The sequence below is a fragment of the Mastigoproctus giganteus genome, chromosome 2 (assembly GCF_048544385.1).
Source record: "Mastigoproctus giganteus isolate SK-2022 chromosome 2, ASM4854438v1, whole genome shotgun sequence".
NCBI lineage: Eukaryota > Metazoa > Arthropoda > Arachnida > Uropygi > Thelyphonidae > Mastigoproctus > Mastigoproctus giganteus.
In genome coordinates this window covers 242631494-242650470 of record NC_143576.1, presented here as the reverse complement: position 1 = coordinate 242650470, position 18977 = coordinate 242631494, and the positions used below count along the sequence as shown (strand labels likewise).

At 39.8% G+C, this 18977-nt stretch overlaps 3 protein-coding genes across 4 annotated transcripts in view; 2 read left to right on the top strand and 1 right to left on the bottom strand.

Annotated features, from left to right (window-relative positions):
• The window catches only part of LOC150090320 (chorion peroxidase-like), a 73550-nt gene that overhangs the window by 11428 nt on the left and 43145 nt on the right, over nucleotides 1-18977 (top strand). The window contains exon 1 of one of the 2 annotated variants that reach the window (XM_090369076.1): nucleotides 17715-17792. The exons of the other annotated variant lie outside the window; for it this stretch is intronic. The gene's annotated coding sequence lies outside the window, so the exon portion shown is untranslated. Of the gene's footprint in view, nucleotides 1-17714; nucleotides 17793-18977 lie in introns of those variants that run through there. 2 annotated transcript variants of the gene reach the window in all.
• On the bottom strand, nucleotides 1678-2700 carry LOC150090322 (uncharacterized). The gene has a single exon (XM_090390266.1). The coding sequence runs from the start codon at nucleotides 2698-2700 to the stop codon at nucleotides 1678-1680; it is 1023 nt and encodes a 340-aa protein (XP_090246392.1).
• On the top strand, nucleotides 7618-8643 carry LOC150090321 (uncharacterized). The gene has a single exon (XM_090390265.1). The coding sequence runs from the start codon at nucleotides 7618-7620 to the stop codon at nucleotides 8641-8643; it is 1026 nt and encodes a 341-aa protein (XP_090246391.1).

Genomic DNA, 18977 nt, shown 5'->3' with positions numbered 1-18977 from the left:
ACCTCAGAACACATGCAATTTACAAACAAATGTGTTTACAATATTTACAAAAATGAAGAGGTGTGCAGCCGTTGATCATTATTCCAACTCACACGAGAACACTGCCTCCACCGTAAGTGTCCGTTTCTCTGATGTTAGAGGGATGGTACCACATTTCTCGTTGTCTCCAGATGAAATAACGTCTAGAATCTGTTTGTAGGCTAAACCGTGACTCGTCAGAGACTAGAACTGTACCTCAATTTGTTAGAGCTCTAAATCACACGGGATTAATGGGATACAAAGCACTGACTTCCTTGAGTAGAGTCCATTTGAATTGAGTCTTCTTAACATAGTCCGGTGGAAATGTTTTCATCTGTGGCCGCAGCAACCTCAAGAGACAGTTGATGACAGGATAGTAGGGCTCCGTCTTGCTGGTAGAGCCAAAGAGCGGTCTGTTGTGGTTGATGTAGCACTTGGGCGGCCTTGGCCACTCTTCTTGTAATGGGTCCTGTCTCCTAAAATTGCTTACATAGTGCCGATATGACACTGCGTGACACATTGAATCTAAGTGCCACCTCCATTTGCGATTAGATTGCCTAGCTTCAATTCGTCCAACGGTCTGCCATCTCAAAGAATCATCTAAACGACGATGACTTACCATCCTGAGTACTGGAGATATGGCTGTCCCACTGAGCAAGCCAAAAAATGGGAAAGAAGTGATATGATCACAACCCGTGATTTTATATGCATGAATAATTTGTATAATGTGCAGCTCTGTCAGATAGTAGATCGATTTCTATTGGATACTCAGAATTTGCACACAAGGCTGCCTATTATATGAATTTGCCTCCGGCGACATTGTTCACAATAAAATATTTTCGATAATCTTTTATAGATGCATTTAGGCAGTTCACCGGTTTGATTGGATTTGTTGAATCTACTCAATCGTTTTCGTTTTCTCAGTCAGTCCTCTCCATACAGGGTGAAAAGGATGCAAGTTGGAATCCCTCTCAATGACACGAGGAACTTTTATTGTATTTTTTTCACTCTGTAGTTGAGTTGGTCGGTCTCAGGCGAGGACAGCAAGGGCTCTCCCTCTACGAAATTCAGCTTTTTCGTGCAACAAAATTGTCAAACCGACCAAAGAACACTTGAGATTTACAAGCATAATAACTGTACACGCTGGTAGTTGAGGTTATTCTAGAGTAGCCCTAATATGACACTGTGTTTAGCCGGTTTACTTTCAAGATTTAAAAATTATAAGATCAGTCACTGACCTTTTCGATCAAACCATGTATGTATCTTGAAATTAATATAACAAAAATTACGCCCGGAAGAGAATGTGTTTTTTTTTCATTAATTTCAGATTTTATATCACGTATGGTAATTACACAGCATTTAAAATTAAAGTACAAAATAATTTTAATAAAATCTTGAAGTGTTATTATTTGAGAATTGCAATAAAAGTTTTAGTCAAGTTAGTTCAGGAGTACTAACAAAGTTTTTAAGTCTCTAAGACAGTCGGACACATTTAGTAATATTAATAGAAGGGTGAATAAACATTTAATTTCTTCTTTATTAGTGTAGTGTACAATCGATTAGAAAAATACATACTTAACACTAAATTTAGAGTGGAATCATCTACTCAGCCTTCCAGTCCTATGAACCGTCACCTTGAGTGGATATTAATCGCAATCACTAGTCTTCTAGAAGGTCAACGTATCTGTAAAGGTTCTGGGGAATATCGAGTCTATGGATACCATCCGGGAGCTGCCAGTTGTCATGCAGGAGACGCCTGATGACACACCTACAAAGATGGGTTAGCTCGGATGGATTTAGGAATCGTCTTTTCAGATTTGGTATCCATTTAACCATTTTATCGAGAACACCGGAAACGGAATAATCCCAATCAGGCCTTTCCTCACGCCAAATATCCACCAGGTGACCGATTGCATTTTCCAGTTTCTGAATATGGAGCTGAGATGCAACACGAAGGACAAACCGAATACAAACGGCTCTTCCTTTGAATCTATGCGTATCTTCCTCGCCAAGGTTACTATCGTCTACAAATAATAATTCTCTGATGAAATCGAAAATGTTATTCATTAGATGAGACTGCAAACCTATATCTAATGAGCGATGTCTACAGGTGATTTTATTTAAGTGACATCCAAGCCTCAAAAATAGAAGTATTAAGTCAGGCTTACGGTATCCGTATAGCAGTATGTTGATCCCTTGCATGCTATAGCATATAACGTCGATGAACCGCTCACCATAACTGAACATCAATCTATTTGCATTGGCAACACGCTGGTAATAGGACACTGGATGTTCCTTCACCGATCTGTCGTTGGGTATGTCTTTTCCCGGCCATGTCCATAATCGATGTACCTCTTCAGGATAAATTAATTCTTGCTCGATAATTCCCTGAAATCGATCGCAATAGTACAAACATTTTAAAACATCCCCCACCAGGTTCATATCAGTGATATTCTTCCAAAAGCAGACCTTGGCTGGGGTATAAATCAAATTTTGTAACTCGGAGTTATCGAAATCCATTCCTGTTTCTCTCTTCCATCTGAAATACAAATTCACAACTGTTCGGATGTTTTCTTTGTCGATCGGAGGTGGTTCTTCATCTTCTAGAAGTTGGTGAACAGCGGAGTGAATTTCCTGCGCTAACCTTGTGGATGAAATGTTGAAGTTTGACAGCTGAGTCATTCTGGTCTTATGAAAATGTTTATGTGGTTTTAATTTATCCATAATTCATTCTTGTAAACTGGTCCATGCTTCATATATCGTAAGAATCAGAACATTCTTGGATTTTTTCAATTGTCACTGTTTCAACAATATGTAGAATTTTTTTCCGTGTCCCAAATGAAAAAAAAATATTTCATTGATTCCATTAAAAAGATCGATCCCTATGTTGCTAAGTACTCCCCTAAGATAATGATGCAGATGCTTTTCTAGAAAACGGGTTGTGAGCTGTTCGCATTTAGTGCAAAAGTGTAAAGTGTATTTAGCGTCTAACGGCACCAGGGGTTCCCCCCATCTCCGTGTTGCTTTCATTGTGGGTGTACCAGTTCGCTGGGAAGGTCAGAGATTTAAAAGTGTATGGATATTGTACATGTGTAGTGTTGTGTTCTGTTGTTCATCTGGCCGTTTAGCCGCTGGACCCCTACTGAGGCCCAACGTTGCCCACATTTGGCCCCGTGGAGGCAGACCAGGTACACCAGTATTTTTAGATCAGTACTCTGACAGTTCCTGCCACCTAATTTCCTGAGATTTCAGTGGCTAGGACCTATATATATAAAAAAAGGGGAAGGGATAAACGCTTGAATCTAGTTAGACCAAAAGAGGTTGCAAGTGTGTCGAGTTTGGCATTTAAAATTTTTCGTTGTGTGGGGCATTCGCATTTCGCTGGCGATATAGGTAGAGTAGGGGGGGAGAGATGGAAGGCTGGGGAGAAAAGACAGAAATATGGGGTCAATAGGGAAGTCGACCCCAGGTATATCAGTGGGGCATGCCCTTGCCCCACCAGAGGGAAAAGAGGGGGTGGTGTGGTGGGGAGGGGGCAGAAAGACCATCCCCTCACCCCACCAGGAATGGGGAGAGAAAGTGGACTGGGAGAGGGAGCCCCACCCAGTTCACCATAGCGCAATTTGCAGTGCCCTCCAGCAAGTGCAGTCCAACGATGACTCGTTGGTGGGGCCTAGTCCTTTTCTAGGTGTGTGGGTTCATCCTGGGAGCGGCGACATCCTGGCTGGTGCCATTCCCATTGGTTCCTAGGTCGATGCTGTTTCATTTATTCTGCTGCATATTACGCCGTTTGTCCTTAGTATTTTGCGATCCTTTCCTCTGTGTTGATGTTTTATCAGTTTGCCTTTATTATTTGTGGACATCTATTCGTTGTGGATGGCTATTTCTGTTCGTCGTCTATTGAAGACGTCAAGTGCAAATCGGCTGAGGGCTTTGTATTCATCTTCTGAATCCAGTAGATGGTACTTTTGATTTTTCGGCAAGTATTGAATCTCAGTTATAAGTGTACTTCTGTGTTCTTCGTAGCATTCACAGTCGTGCATAATATGCTGCCAGGTTTCAGGTTCTCCACAGGTGCATGTGGACTCTTCTATTATTCCGAGTGCGTTTAGTTTTGCTTTAAATGGGCCGTGGCCTGTCAGGAGGAAGGTTGTATTTAGCCCAGGATAGAACCACGAGGGGTCTTTGGGTACATTTTTGCGACTATCGGTATGAAGCTTCTTGTAAATTGACCCTTTGGTGACATCTCCCATCTGTGCTGCCAAATCTTCAACATGTGAGCCACTATTCGTTGTTTCTCTGTCGTCCGGCTGATGGTTGGGTCCAAAGTAAAGTCATAGATGGAGGCAGGCATATCCTTGGACAGTAAATACATGAGTCCACATCTACTCACCTCGAGGTCCAGCGGAACAGCTCCTGCCAGGACCTGCAGAGGGTGGTTGCTCACCGTTTTGCAGGCCCTAGTTATAGTTAGAAGTATGTTTCTTTGGATAGTGTCCAGCAGTCTTCTGTTGACCGCGGTTCCGGCCTTCCTGAACCAGATTGGCGATCCATAGGTGATCGCTGGGATGAATATTGTTTTATAATACAGAGACAGGGTCTTCCTGTTGAGTCCCCAGTCCCTGCGAGATACTCTTGCTACAAGTGCTGCATAGTTCCTTAGTTTCTCTCTCAGGTAGATGAGGTGAGGTGTAAAGGACAGGTTTCCATCGAGGATTATACCTAGATACTTTATTTGCTTTGCCAGTTTAATGGTGGATCCCGTTATCTTTATTTGCGGCGGTCGTCTGATATTTAGAGAGCCTTTTAGTAATGCTGAGTTTGTCTTGGTTGGTGAAATCATTAACATATGTGTTTTCGCCCAATTCTGTAGTGTTTGTAGTGCTTGGTTTGCCTGTGTTTCAAGTCCCGTTCTGGAGTCCGCTTCCACCATTAAAATTAGATCATCACCAAAGGCCTGACTGGCCACATTTCCCAGATCCAGAGCCAAAGACCATGTTCCACATTAGTGGCCCCAGGACAGATCCCTGTGGGCAGCCCCTTCGGACACTTTTAACAACTCTTCGGAAAGTTGTGACGACCTCAATTTTCCTATCTGACAGATATGCCCGGACACTGTTATACAAATTTTCTGGGAGTGCTGCTTTCCGGAGACTGCCAAGGACGCTCGGCCACCAGACGGTGTCGAAGGCCCCAGCAAAATCCACTGCTATTACCATAAAGTACTTCTTGTTACTTTGCGTTGCCTTGGTTATGAGGTTTTGGACTGCTTCAATGGTCGAGAAGCCCGGTTTGAATCCATATTGCCTGGATGATTCCAGGTTGGCGGTTTTGTAATGGTTCATGATCCTTTTTAGTGCAGAGGACTAAGGCCACCAGCTTCAGTATAGTTTCTGTAAATTACTTCTATGGCTAGTTTAAATGTTTTAATGTTTTTCTAGATTAAAAACCATGCGCCACTCGGCCAGAGACAAAAAAAAAAAAAAAAAAAAAAACTGTGTCATATTAGGACCATTCGAGATTTATCTCATCTATATGTCTGTAAGTTGCATACGTTCTATAGCCAATTTGTTTTGCGACGAAAAACCCTAATTTCCGGGAGAAAAAGCCTTGATACCTCATCTGAGACCACTAACTCAACAATGAAGTGAAAACAAGCACATAAAAGTTCCTTGCATCACTGACACGATTGGAACTAGGCCCTTTTCCACCCAAGTGTGGGGAGGTTAATCGTCTGATAGCACGGGATAAAACCTACACGTATGGAAATCCAAACAGGTTTCACCAAAACCACGAAAGATCAGTCAGTTAAATGAGTGTCGATCAGATATCTCTAAAAATAGTCAGTAGCTCGTCAGATTTCATAGCAGACAGTAAAACACATACATTTTCAAAGCTGTGAAAAGCAAAGTCCATATGTTGAAGTACCTATTTTGCTTAATTTACATCAACATAGCAAAGGCAACAGATCACCAATGTTTTCGATACTTAACTGTGAACCAAAAAGAAAGGTAAGCTATTTGTTATTTCCGGATATTTCGTCAGTTGTATACGACGTTGACACTGTCACGAAATCTATAGATCATGGTTGAAAGTATTGGGAACGTTTATTATGGTCAATTAAAACAATTTTAAGATGGCTATGCATTAATATATAGAAACGATCATAAAACGAACGAACTTGGATTGAGACCTCTTCTGCTCTAATGACATTTCTGGAGCTGTACAGTTCTTGATATTTGTGCCTCTTACCGACCAACACTTGTCTCTCCTTTTCCTCAACATTAAAAACCATTAGGTAAGTGTCACTTATGAGTGTTCCTCAGTAAGTTTATATACTACCGTAGCAAATGTATTCGAATATTCCTTCGAATGCAGTGAATGATGCAAATGTGATCACAAATGTAAATGTCACATTGGATCTCTTAGATGTCCAATAGAGTCACGAAAAGTGTATCCATCGTTCTTGGAATAGTGGAAATAGTAAAAAATTGGCATTTGTGATATTTAAATTTCTAATGTTCTAATTTTCTTTAAGCTCTGAGGAAACTAAAGCCACGAGGAGTTTTAATTCTTTGTATTTGTGCCTTGTTCGACGAAAAGCACGAGTTTATAGAAAGTTAATTGTATACATTCTTCCTCGAGATTGACTGTCCCGTTCGAACCTCGGTCTCGAGCCCGACTTCTTTGGCTCAAGACCTAGGTTCGAAGCTCATGAAGACAAAACGATGTTTATGAGCTTCTGCCCGTTCAAAGAATTTAAGCAATTTATATACACAATATGATGGTTTTGTGACAATGTGATCAGAGACGACCTTCCTCTTAACAAAGGGCCCTCGTGGGTAGCACAGTTGGTAGAATCTCCTCCACACACCGGGTGGAAATGACCTCAGTTTGAATTCTGTCGTTGATGTGAGGAATTTTTATGGGCCTCTTCCACATCGTGGCTGAATTAGTCGGTCTGAGGCGAGGGTAGCATGGTTTTCCCTCCCGGAAACTCGGATTTTTCGTCCAGCAAACAGAAAATCGACAGACATTACAGACAGCATATGCGGAGAAATATGGCCTTAGTCGCTGATGCTCCTAAAACCCTACTACAACAACATCTTAACAAAGGTGTTGAGCGTAAAATCATTTAATTTCCGATAAATATAGACCAAACGTCTATCGCTTGAATTTAGAAGCATGTTCAAGAGAATTTCAACTCAAAAAGTACATTAAAATCATCTTAAAAATGTTCAAAATATATTAAACGTTATCTTATAGGTTCTACTCTCTCATAAATCACAGTTTCTGTTACCAATGATTTTCACTGACCTTAACTTAATTATACAGTATAATAAAACCTCATTCATGATTCTGCGGTTGGATACTTTGCATCGGTTGATTCCTGACAGGGGTAGAACCAGGACGACTGAAACAATAGAAAATTTATGATGATAGTTATATTTTATTCAGAGGGCCATTAAATAAGTAATATTGTTGAATGACATTGTTGAAGAAAATTACAAAGTTAACAGTAAAAAATTACCAGTTGTAGAAATGAAATTGAAGCAAATGTACAGTGCTTGATAGTGAGTTGTATATTTTAAAAAACAGATGGATCAGCTACTGCAGAGCTGCCACATTTCATCCATAAATTGCGTCCAGAAAAAGGAAATTTACTCAGCTGTTGACGCCCTGTTAAAATCTGCAGAAGATGAGGATGATTCCGAGGCGGATGAACATCGCATACGGACTGTGGTGGATATATACAATAGATGGAAGTGTGAGATGCGCATGGAGTTCGCTGATCCAGAATTTGAAACTCTGATTTACACCCCTGCTAAGGTGTGCTTTTGGAAGAATATCGGAAACATGAGTCTCGTGGGGGATGTTCTGATGTGTCTGTATCGTTGCGATTGCTTCTTGGGGATTGTCGACCAAGAGCTCATTTATCCTGAAGAAATCCACCGGTTGTGGGCGTGGCCTGGAAAAGACGAACCTCATAAGAAGGAGGTAGAAGAGTCTCCTGTTTCTTACTTTCATCGTGCAGCCAATGCAAATAGAATGCTGTTTGGGTCTGGCGAACGATTTATTGATGTAATATACCTTAATCTGCACGGATATATTCTTTCCAACGGACCCCGTAAGCCTAATTTACTACTTCTACTTTTAAGACTTGGATATGAGTTAAAGAAAAAGCGATTTAGACGTAACTGGTGCAGTTTACAAGAGCACGTGTTAATTCATATTTTGACATTCTTGAAGGAACTGTTCCTTGTCGAAGAGGACAAAGAAGAGCGGATTCGTTTCAACGAGCGAGCCATGTGCGTTAAATTTCTTCTTCGCGTTGTGCCTCAGTTCGACATAAGAACTTTACAAAATGTCATCAATCAGCGATTTCTTGAGGAGTGGCAGATGAAAAGGACTGATGGGGATTATTCAGTCTTCGGTATCCTTGATAAGATGGAAAAATGTATTCCATTGCTGAAACAGCGATGCCTAAACCCATCCGAGTTAACCCATCTCTGCAGGTGTGTCATCAGACGTGTCCTGCGTGACAACTGGCAACTTCCAGATGGTATTCAGAGACTTGAAATCCCCCTCAGTGTGCGCAGATATGTAGATCTTCTAGAGGATTAACGTTAATTAATTCTAGTTCCAGTAGCACCTGTAATCCATTATTCAAGTACCACAGAGTTGAGTAGCTGATTCATTTATAAATTTAGCATAATGCGTGTATTTTTTGTTGTAAACTATATGTTACACAAATAAAGACATAATGGAATGTTCAGTTAGCTTTCGACCTTTAATAACTTTTTGTATTTGACATTATGAGTGGTAACTCAGTTGTTTCTTATCTGACTTACTTCTGATTTACTATTTTACTTAGTACTTTAATTTTTATCTCTTATCTTATTTATTGTTTTTATACAATGATAATAAGCTATATCATACAGTAAAAAAATGTACACGAGAGGTGGTCAGTAAGTGCCTACCCTTATCTAGAAATATTTGAAATTTGGCTGCAATTTCATCCTTCTCTGTTTAGCTGCCTTCTAGAGCTATACATTTTTCCAATTTACGAATAAGCTCTTTCAGGCCTCTTCAATAGAATTCACTTTGAGCAGAAAACTAGGCTTCCAGTTCTTTAATTACCGACTCATCAATCAGAAATCTATAGTTCTTTAATGGTTTCCTTGTGAGCAGAAGCATTGTCGACTAGGAGGCGGACGCCTTTTTGATGATTTCCCTATTTCCCCCGTCTCTTCAACTTAACAGCCTATCTTAACTTTCCCAGGTTTTTGTAGTACTCCACAGTGTTTCTGTTGACTTTTGGAATGTAATCTGTAAGGATGATATCTTTAGAGTCCCAGAAAACTGACACCATATCATTTCTGACAGACAACTGAACTTGGCAATTTTGTAGATTGGAGAATATGACAGTTTCCATTGTTTTCTCATTTGTTTTGTTTCTGGGTCATACTGATGTACTCATCCATCGTCATAATTCAATCATTACAGGTTTGCTAAAGCAGTCACCGTTGTTAATAAGAGGAAACTGGAAACGATTCAGAGAACCATCCTACTTGTCATTCTAGAGCGTGCTGCACCGTCAGCACACACGCGCTTCAGGCCTGGGTGGATCCCTCTCATTGGACCTGGAGATTGTCCCTACGGCTTGCTCTACCAGCTCTCTATAGGAAGATCAGCGACCTGCATTGGCTTCACAACTGACCCAACGGACAACACTAACATGGAGAAGAAACATCTGATCACACACCTTCAACAAACCTGGCAATCCTGATGGATGGAGTCAACCAAAAGGGCCATAACTCGGAAGTTTATCCCGAAAATTTCAAGTCTATCCTCCACAGCCAACTTGGCTCTCGTCTGGTCTCTTCATCACCTTCCTTCTGACAGGACACGGCTCCTTCAATGTCAAACTGTCTGCCTTTAGCATTACTGAATCGCCGCTATGCCACTGTGGTGAAATTCAAACGTGGACTCACCTAATGTACGAGTGTCCGTTTAACGAGGATCTAAGATGTCTCCTCATTACTAAGATCCACGTCAATCCAAAAGATCAGGAGCACTTCATGTTGCAGAACGAAGAGCACTATAGGGCTTTCTCCTGCTTCGCACATTAATTATTCACCAGATTAAGAATGCTACCACAACCTCCTTAGAATTCAAGCTCAAGTCTAAACAGACAAGCTCCAAATGATGGCCTTGACTTGCAGGGTGGTGAATGCTAATTCCCGACTACGATATAGATAGATGCCGATGCCTGCTTTTAGTGATTGGCCTCAGAAATCGACCTCCAACCAAACAAAGGGGTACTTCCACACACCTGATAGCAGGTGTTCACTAACTCTCCCTACTTTGTCAACACTATAGCCACAACTCCATGGACCCTCGGCTCCAGACAGCACGAAATGGACTAAAGACTGGATCACTGACTCCCTAAACCACCCAATGAAAGTGAAATACTGAGTACAGACATTCCCAGCAACTGCATCTAGCACAGATGGGCTCCCATGGGATTCCCGACCGCGATGCAACCACACTGAACCAGAGCACCTAAAATCTGAAATGGAGAACTACACACGGGTATGGCCGCTCTTCGCCTTGACCCACGAATAACGCCGCTGGACTCTACTTCTCCTGGGTCCGGCTGGTTCCATTGATATTGGCAACTACAGATCTGCTGCCTCCTAGCCTCTGCCGATCCGAACCGGTCACTCTCGTCTGGTTCACTTTTCTCCTTTTCCCTGGTGGGGGACGGTTCTTCAGTCCCGTCTCCCTTTCCCTGGCGGGGGGCGGTTCTTCCGCCCCCCCCCCCCCCCAATCACCCTCACCCCCTCTTTTTGCCTGGTGAGGCATGGGCCTGCCTCACTAACTGTTTTGGGCATTTACGGGAGACCCTAATATAATAATTTGATTTTTTGACTTGGGTCGCTTTCCTTATCGTTCCCATATTTCTGTCTTTTCCCACAGTCTTCAGTATTCCCCCTTACTCTACCTATACACCAAGCAAATGGCCCACATGTCCAAATTTAATCACGTCAAAATTAAACCGCGCTCACCAGTTTTTGGTCTTTCGAACTCCAGAGTTCCCTCACGTTTTTTTAGGCCCTAGCCACTGAAATCTCAGGAAACTAAGTGTCAGAGCCTGCCAGAGTGAACTAAAATAAAACTACTGTGTACCTGGTCTGCCTTCAAGGGCTAAGTGTGAGCAACGTTGAGACCCATTAGGGGCCCAATGCTTAAATGGCCAGATGAACAACGACATACAACACTACACATATACAATATCCACATACTTTTAAATCTCTGGCCTTAACAGTGTACTGTTTCACATGACAATGTATATTACGCGGAAATGGGGGGACCCTGCTGCCGCTTGACACGATTGCACTTTACATAATGAATGAGTTCTTGCACATGTCTAAAGTGACAGCACATGTCTAAAGTCTAAAGTGACAGTGAAGAGTTCCTGGATTGTTGACACCTCCTCAAAAGCTCTAATAATCGTATGTAGTTGTGTGCAGCACTCTTTTTTGAACAGTTGTCAACAATCTCGGAACACATCTGGCTGCCACCTTGATTACAATTTGCAATCAAGGACTATCGTTCCACTTTAGTCGAAGTGACAACGTCTGTGGCTGAGATAAGTCTTCTTCTTCTAGGGTCATCGTGCACATTGCTTCGGCCACACCTGAATTGTCTTTTCTAATTTTTTACAGTCTCATATGATGGGCAATCCTCCCCACATACTGCTTTCATCTCCTCATAGATTTGTTTTGTTTCTTTGCCCTGCAAAAGAAGAAATTTTATAACGGTTGAGACTCCAACTACCCCTCGCTGTATTCGTGGCTCTAGTTCAGTAACCGATGGATCTAGAAAAGCAAATAAATATACCGGTACATTGACTTTTGAAAATTAGCATATACGTAATATCAAATCCATAACTGAAATATCTCTAAGCGAAGACAAATATTTATTGACCGTCCCTCCCTCATTAGGTGTATAAATACAAATTTCAACTGTGGTGGATATTACCTTGAGAAAATCTGGAAACGTTTTTGCCAGTAAGTGGGTTCAATTAGCATACTAATTTATAGTAACACTGCCTTTTGAATGTGCATACGAGCACATTCAAATTTTACTCCCTACATTTTAAGAAGTCGACATTCTAGCACCTTAATCTTGTTGTGGTGACACTCTGAAATCGAAAGAAACTCAAAAAGGTGGTGTCATAATCATTTTATTCTAAAGGATTTTCATTTGATCAAACTTTTCTACAGCAATAATGACAGACTTCAACACGGAAATCTGTCTTGAGTTTCTTAGGTTTTCTAGAGTTTTCTTATCTACTTCTTTTTTTTGGCCGGTGAAGCAAAAGCCTGTAGCTTCCTTGTACTATATGGCTGATACAGTACTAATACTAATCTCAAAAGCACATCTACTTCCACGTTAGCCGTTGCTAACGTGGAAGTAGAATTCAATGAATCGTGACCTTGAACTTCCTTGAAGACCCATCCATACCACAATAAAGATTATATATTCATTGATTCATTCGACATTTTCAATGTTACTGCAGTCTGACTGCTGAATATTCAGAAATGGAAATGCATTTAACTCCTAGTGCGCGTGACTACTCATCAATATTTCAATGAGGATGCATTACGCATCCATCAGTTCATGGTTTCTCAAACTGTGCATAGAGAATCTTTCTGAGATTCGCGCAAAATTTAGAAGGAGGACGGCATTTTTTTAAAATCACATATGATTCTTTCATCGCTTCATTTTATACATTGATGAAAATGTAATTATCAAAAGTAAATGGTATATTTATCTCCTGTTCAACTTTAACCCAAATTAAACAATTACTTTTATTCGTAGGGGAGGGTGGGATTGCAAAAATCCATTTATCATATTAGGTTGACTCGGTTTCTTCAGGTTTGAGAAGCTCTGCGTTAGTAAACATAGTGGTCAGTTAGACTGGTTCATGAGATCATTTCTAACCCTACACTATATTACCAAAGTAACTGCACACATGTTTAAAAGAACTTTTCACTAATTCAATAAAGGGTCTCTCAGTACAATATTTATTCAAATAAAAACATTTACAATTATACAAATTAAGTTTAATTTTAGCATGCTACCTCTTTAGTATGCTGGGCCACCATAGTCGGCCAAAGACCCAGCAAAATCAATCATGATGGCAAGCGAATACCTGAAATCAGTGATGATTGACGTTGATATTAATTTCGGTATGGAGTCCTCCGTGCTGAAACCTGGCTTGTATTCATATCGGATCAAAGTGGCCAAGTTTTCTTCTGCATAGTACTTCGAGGGCCAGTAGAGGATGAGTCTTTCAGCAGTTTGGATAACACAGGAAGTAGGACTATGGGCCTATACGATCTCGGTTCTTCAACTATCTTTTCTTAGGAGCATTCAGAATCAATCTGAGAATAGATTCTTTCCAGATGATTGGAAAGGCATCGTCTGCAAGACACCTGTAAGTAGTAGGCACGAATTTTGATTAATAGCTAGCAAATTTCTTGACATCTTCCACCTCGAGGAGGTCTTTGCTGGGAATTTTATTTTCTTGAGTTTTATCCAGAGCAGCGTTGAGTTAAAGTTCTGTAATGGCTGCTCTACAATCTCAGGAGGTCAGGACAATTGATTGCTGTTCCTCAGTTAATGGCGTTCTTTCATTGGAGAAAAACCTGTCCAGCATATCGGTAATAGAATCCTGCGAAGTGAAAGTAAAGCTTCCATCAGGTCTGTTAGTTCAGCTGAGGACTTCGCCCTTGGGCAGTTTATTTGCCACTATACGAAAAACTATACCCCATGATTCATTATTTCCATATGTAGAAGCCAAATTCAGCCATGAGGCCTTTTTACGTCTAATAGAGGTGGTGTAGTTGTTTCTGAGAATCCGGTATCTTTCCCTGGCTCCTCTACCTCGAGCAACGGGAGGTGAGCATGAGCTCTTTAAAAATCTTTCCTTGCTCGGTGAAATGTTCTTTGTGCCCCAAGGTCCGTATTCCACCACAAGGTCGCCTTCTAAAAGTGTTTTCTTTTTGGGACTGCCACTCCACAGACATTCTTATGGTCTTAGTGAGATATTATGCGCAATTTTAAGCTGAGATGCCAGTCAGACGAGAGGAGTCTTCATGGAGCTTTCTTGGAGGTTCAAATTGAAAAGGTCTCTAATCCGCTTTCTTAGTACAGAAGTGGACGACATCACTGGGAATGGGGCACATGATCCCCAGAGCGACCAAGGGAAAAGGTGATCGCGCTGTGATCAGAGGTGGTCCATGCACCATTGACCATTTTATTTTTTTATGAAAAGCACAAAAGACGCGGGCTTCTCGGCACCATATGACTAATACTAATGGTAATACCGGTTGACAAAGGTCTGAGTTGGAATGCCGCGAATGACGTGAGGAATTTTTGTGGGCTTTTTTCATAGTGTGGATGAGTTAGCCGGCCTCCAGTCAGGACTGTATCGTTTTGTCTCCTGAGAACTGTGGTTTTTCGCGTAGTAAACAGAAAATCAACCGAAAAACGCACTTACAGACAGAATATACTGAGTCCTCATAGCCTTAGTTGTTTTGGAGTTCAACGAACGCTTATCTTTAATTTAGCAGTGTGCATGAATTGAAGATTGAGAAGAAGAAAATACTTGTTGACATTAGACACCAATTTCCACATTCCAATTATACGAAACGATTTACCGAATAAAAAAATAAAAAAACTTCTTCTGCCACCAGGTGTCGTGTTTTTAAGCCGCAGCCATGTACGCTAGCAAGCACTTGCTTCTTTTTTTGTATTTCTTTTAATTTAAAAAAAAAATCCAGGCTGTAAAAGTGATTTTCTCGCAGTAGACAACTCCTTTTCAACGGACTTAGCATTTCTCGATTGGTTTCAGGTAATATTGTTCCATTTTACATGTGCGTTTCCTACACTGACAAAGAAGGTCATTTTCTTCCTTCCCTTACTGACAAAGTCATCCCTCGTGGCAGCTTGCTTACCTTACGATACCTTGTATTCTAAAGCACCCCAGGGTTTATTCCCTCACTGCTCGCCTATTGAGCCCTCAGTAGGAGAGCAGTGAGCGGATTATTCCTGTTTACTTGTTCACCGTTAGATGTTTTCTATTTTCAGACTTTTGACAAGCTCTCACGGGGCTACTTTACCATTTTTCAAGAAGCATGGGCGAAGGTGTATATATTGTAGCGAATGCAACAATCGGGCTGATCTTTGATCATATTTTTGCTTGAGCCTCTGATGTTTCCTACATAATCCTTACTAAAATAGTTATTACCAAAATAACTTGCAATAAAATTTGAAAAATTTCATATGTACAAACAGATCAGCCACGGAACAGAGAACAATCACGACCGCATCTTCAGTGCTCCTCAAGAGCCATTGAAACGATTCAAATCATTGTCATGAAGATTCTGACCGAGCAAAAAAATTAAAAAACCATTGCCCACAAAGTCCAAAGTCCACAGCAAAACAAAACAGATGATTGTTACAAAACTTGATGAACTCCAACATCGAAAGCCATTAACGGAATTTAGAAAAGAATTTAACTGTGGAAGTCAAAAATGAAATGGCCAGAAATTGAACTGCTGACCTTCGAGAATTCTTCAACAAATTTACTAAAACTGAATTGCAAGTTAAAAAAAAATTGAAAATACAACTGACAGCTCAACACGGTCCTCTCGATAGGGTCCATTGAAGAGTATAAAAAAAACAAACAAACTTTTAGTTTGTTTTAATTTTGCTCAAAGAAAACAAAGAGACTAAACTCCTTGATATCTCAGGTATGATCGAGCTGTTTAATCTAGCAGATTCTAATGAGCTCACCAGTCTCTTTAAAATCTTTAACAACTATTCAAAGCAGGCCGGATTTACATATAAGGGTATCATGCATAATTTCAGTTCAATTGCCTTAAAAAATATTGTTTACTAGTGTATTTTTTATTTGTTGTTTATTAGAATGTCTTATAACTGTCCAAGAAAAAAATGATATTAAAAAAGAGAGAAAAAAATCGAAAATGTGAAACTACAAGAACCACGAAGAGCAAGAGAGAGAGAGATAGTACAAGACGAAGATGGTTTCCAAATTCTAACCTTTAGCGCCCTAGACATCCCTTTTGAAATTTATTAAATGAAGCGGCACCCTCCGCTGCGTATATCTTCAATAAGGAACTTTTTATAGATGTTGTATGCTTGTTAACTCTACCTTAATCTCAAAGAATCTTCCATCACAAATGAAGAGCAACATATTCTATCGCACGTGTAGCCGTCATTCCCTTAAATAATTCAAAGCAAAGATAAAAACGAAGAGTAGAAATTTGTGATTGTGCATGGATAATGGACAATCACCAACTCGCGATAAGCACACTTATGACCACATCTTGAATAAGATGTGTACATGAATAAAATACGCTGTAGTTGATTATTCTTTGAGAAGCGAAAAGCAAGCACCCATCATTGAGGTTCAGGGCGCTCAACAGATCGAAGTAAGTTGAATTTTACTCTGCCTTAACTCAATCTTTTTTGTGCTGATATGGAGAAGTCGTTTTATATTATTAAAATTCCGTGTAATATTAAATATAAAACGAATTATATGCATTTTTGAATTAAAATTTTGCGAATTTGATTTTCTTGTTGATATAAATATCACTCAAGTGTGAAAGAAAAGTTAATTTTTAATCAGAGGTTTTGCTTCGGCTTTCGTTATATGAAGATTTTTGTTTTAAAACTGATTGTGGATAACAAAATATAAATTTATTTTCTTTAATTTTAATAGATACTTTATTTAGATACATTTCTTTCGGAAACCAACGTTAGAATATATGTTATAGAGACAGTACACTAACGCCTCATAGTCTTAGTTACTTCGGTGGAGCCCTCGTGGGCAACACAGTTGTATAATCACCAACCTCCCCACACCGGTTGGAAAGGACCTGAGTTCGAATCTCGTCAACGACTCGAGGAACTTTTATGGGCTTTTTTCATCACGTTGCTAAGTTAATCGATATCAAGATTCTCCCCAGAAACTTGAGTTTTCTTCAAGCAAAAGGTAAACTGACCAGAGAACGCAAGAAATTTACTGGTAAAAGATATTATAAAGTAATCACAAAGGAATGGACAGCAAAGACTGGTTCCCAGCGGACCAAAGTTATTAGTGATGTCTCTAATAGATCTGCGCTAGAGCCCTTGTTTATAATTTGAATGTAAGGTTTTGAATGTAAGGTTCTGCGTCTGGATCACAGTAATCCCAAGTTGAATTATAAATTAGAATTTTTCTTGTACAGGAATTTTGTCAGTAGAGATCAAGAGGTACAAATCAAAGGCCACACCTCACCTTAAATGCTGTATGCAGATCTGGAGTGAGCTGTTGTTTTAAGGCATATCAGCTTGTTAGGTCATACTGTTCCAGCATACTATGTCTGTACAAGTGTATTTCTACTTGGCAATTTGTACAAGTGTGTTTTCGCATGGGATACAGATGTTCAGCAACCAAAATTTCCGAACATCTGTTTCGCAGGTAAACTGATGAAAGCTGAGGTAGAGGCTGCCTGCTCCACGCGCCCTTCTCTCATTTAGTAGGCTTATATCTTGTATGTATGTTCGCCATTTTTAACTGCCTCATACTACGAGTTAAGTGATCTAGTTTTTTAATTATAGTCCGGACTTCGTGTTGCTATCGCATTTCATTGTATTTTTTCTTTCTTTGAGTAGAGTAGCGTTCGCCTCAGGTAAGTTCTAAATTGTACACTGAATTTGGTTTTTCGTAAAAAAAAAATTGATTACTCGATTGACGTGTAGTAATCTTAAATTATGATGAAGGATTTAGTAACTCGTAAATCTTGCTCTACAGAAAAGGTAGATTACTTAACTCGTATCTCCTTCCAAGGGGTTTTCTGTTTTCCGTCTAGTCAGGTAAAAAATTCGAAGAAATTAAGTTACTCTACGAGAAAGGTTTGGCGGTGTACAGCTTGTCAAAATTTACAAATCACCAAATCTTATACTTCTGTATGGTATAATATAGATCATTCCAGTTCAAAATGCAAAGGTTCAGATAATTCTGTACAACCCTCTACCTCCTCTTCAGCAATAAACTCATCTTTAAAGAAATGCATTTTGTCCATGATACGTCGCTCCACTGTCTTGTCATCTGATTCGGACGAAACAGTCGAAAACCTTCTTATGCACACCCCTCTATTTCAATCGGATCTCGAGGGGGAGAAAAGTATTATGCCAATCCTTGACTTTATTCTTATCGAAGTGAAAGATTTCAGATGTTTATGTGCTCAGAAGGAAGAACAGCTAAATTTAAAACTTTTTCACTGCAAACAAAATTGGATAAACTGGCAGATGATATTACAAATACGCCAGTGGATTAAAGATACTGTTCGTACTGAGTAATCTATGCGATAAGATTTAAATAATATGGAAATGAAGCTCAGCCATTTAAATGATATGAAAATAAAGCTCAACCAATCTCAACCCGCATGATTTCAGATTTGCTGAGTGCTTTAATTAAAACCAACACTATAATGGGATACAGTTTTGCTAACATGATCTCTTCCAATAATAAAGATATTGCGTTTCACACTCCTAGTGTTGTTTAATATTCTATATTCAAATCAAAGTCACCCAGAAACGAATCGAAAAATGTTCTTGTACTGGGTAAAATCAATGATTCATCGGATTCATTTGAATTTAATCCCAATCAGTGGTATTTTCACTGCGACATGCTTTCAATTCCTCTTGTAGTTCAGCATTAAAAAATCAAGTTCTTCGCTACATTTTAATAAATATAATTTATGTACCGTTGAAACAAAATCTAAATATTTTCTATCAAGATTGGCTAGCGAAGTAACTGAAGATAATTTAATCACATTTTAAAGGATGTATTTTAAAAAAGGGTACAAGTTAGG

Excerpts from the sequence above, each read along its gene's own strand:
- LOC150090321 (XM_090390265.1), top strand. The coding sequence starts at position 7,618 with ATGGATCAGCTACTGCAGAGCTGCCACATTTCATCCATAAATTGCGTC.
- LOC150090322 (XM_090390266.1), bottom strand. The coding sequence starts at position 2,700 with ATGACTCAGCTGTCAAACTTCAACATTTCATCCACAAGGTTAGCGCAG.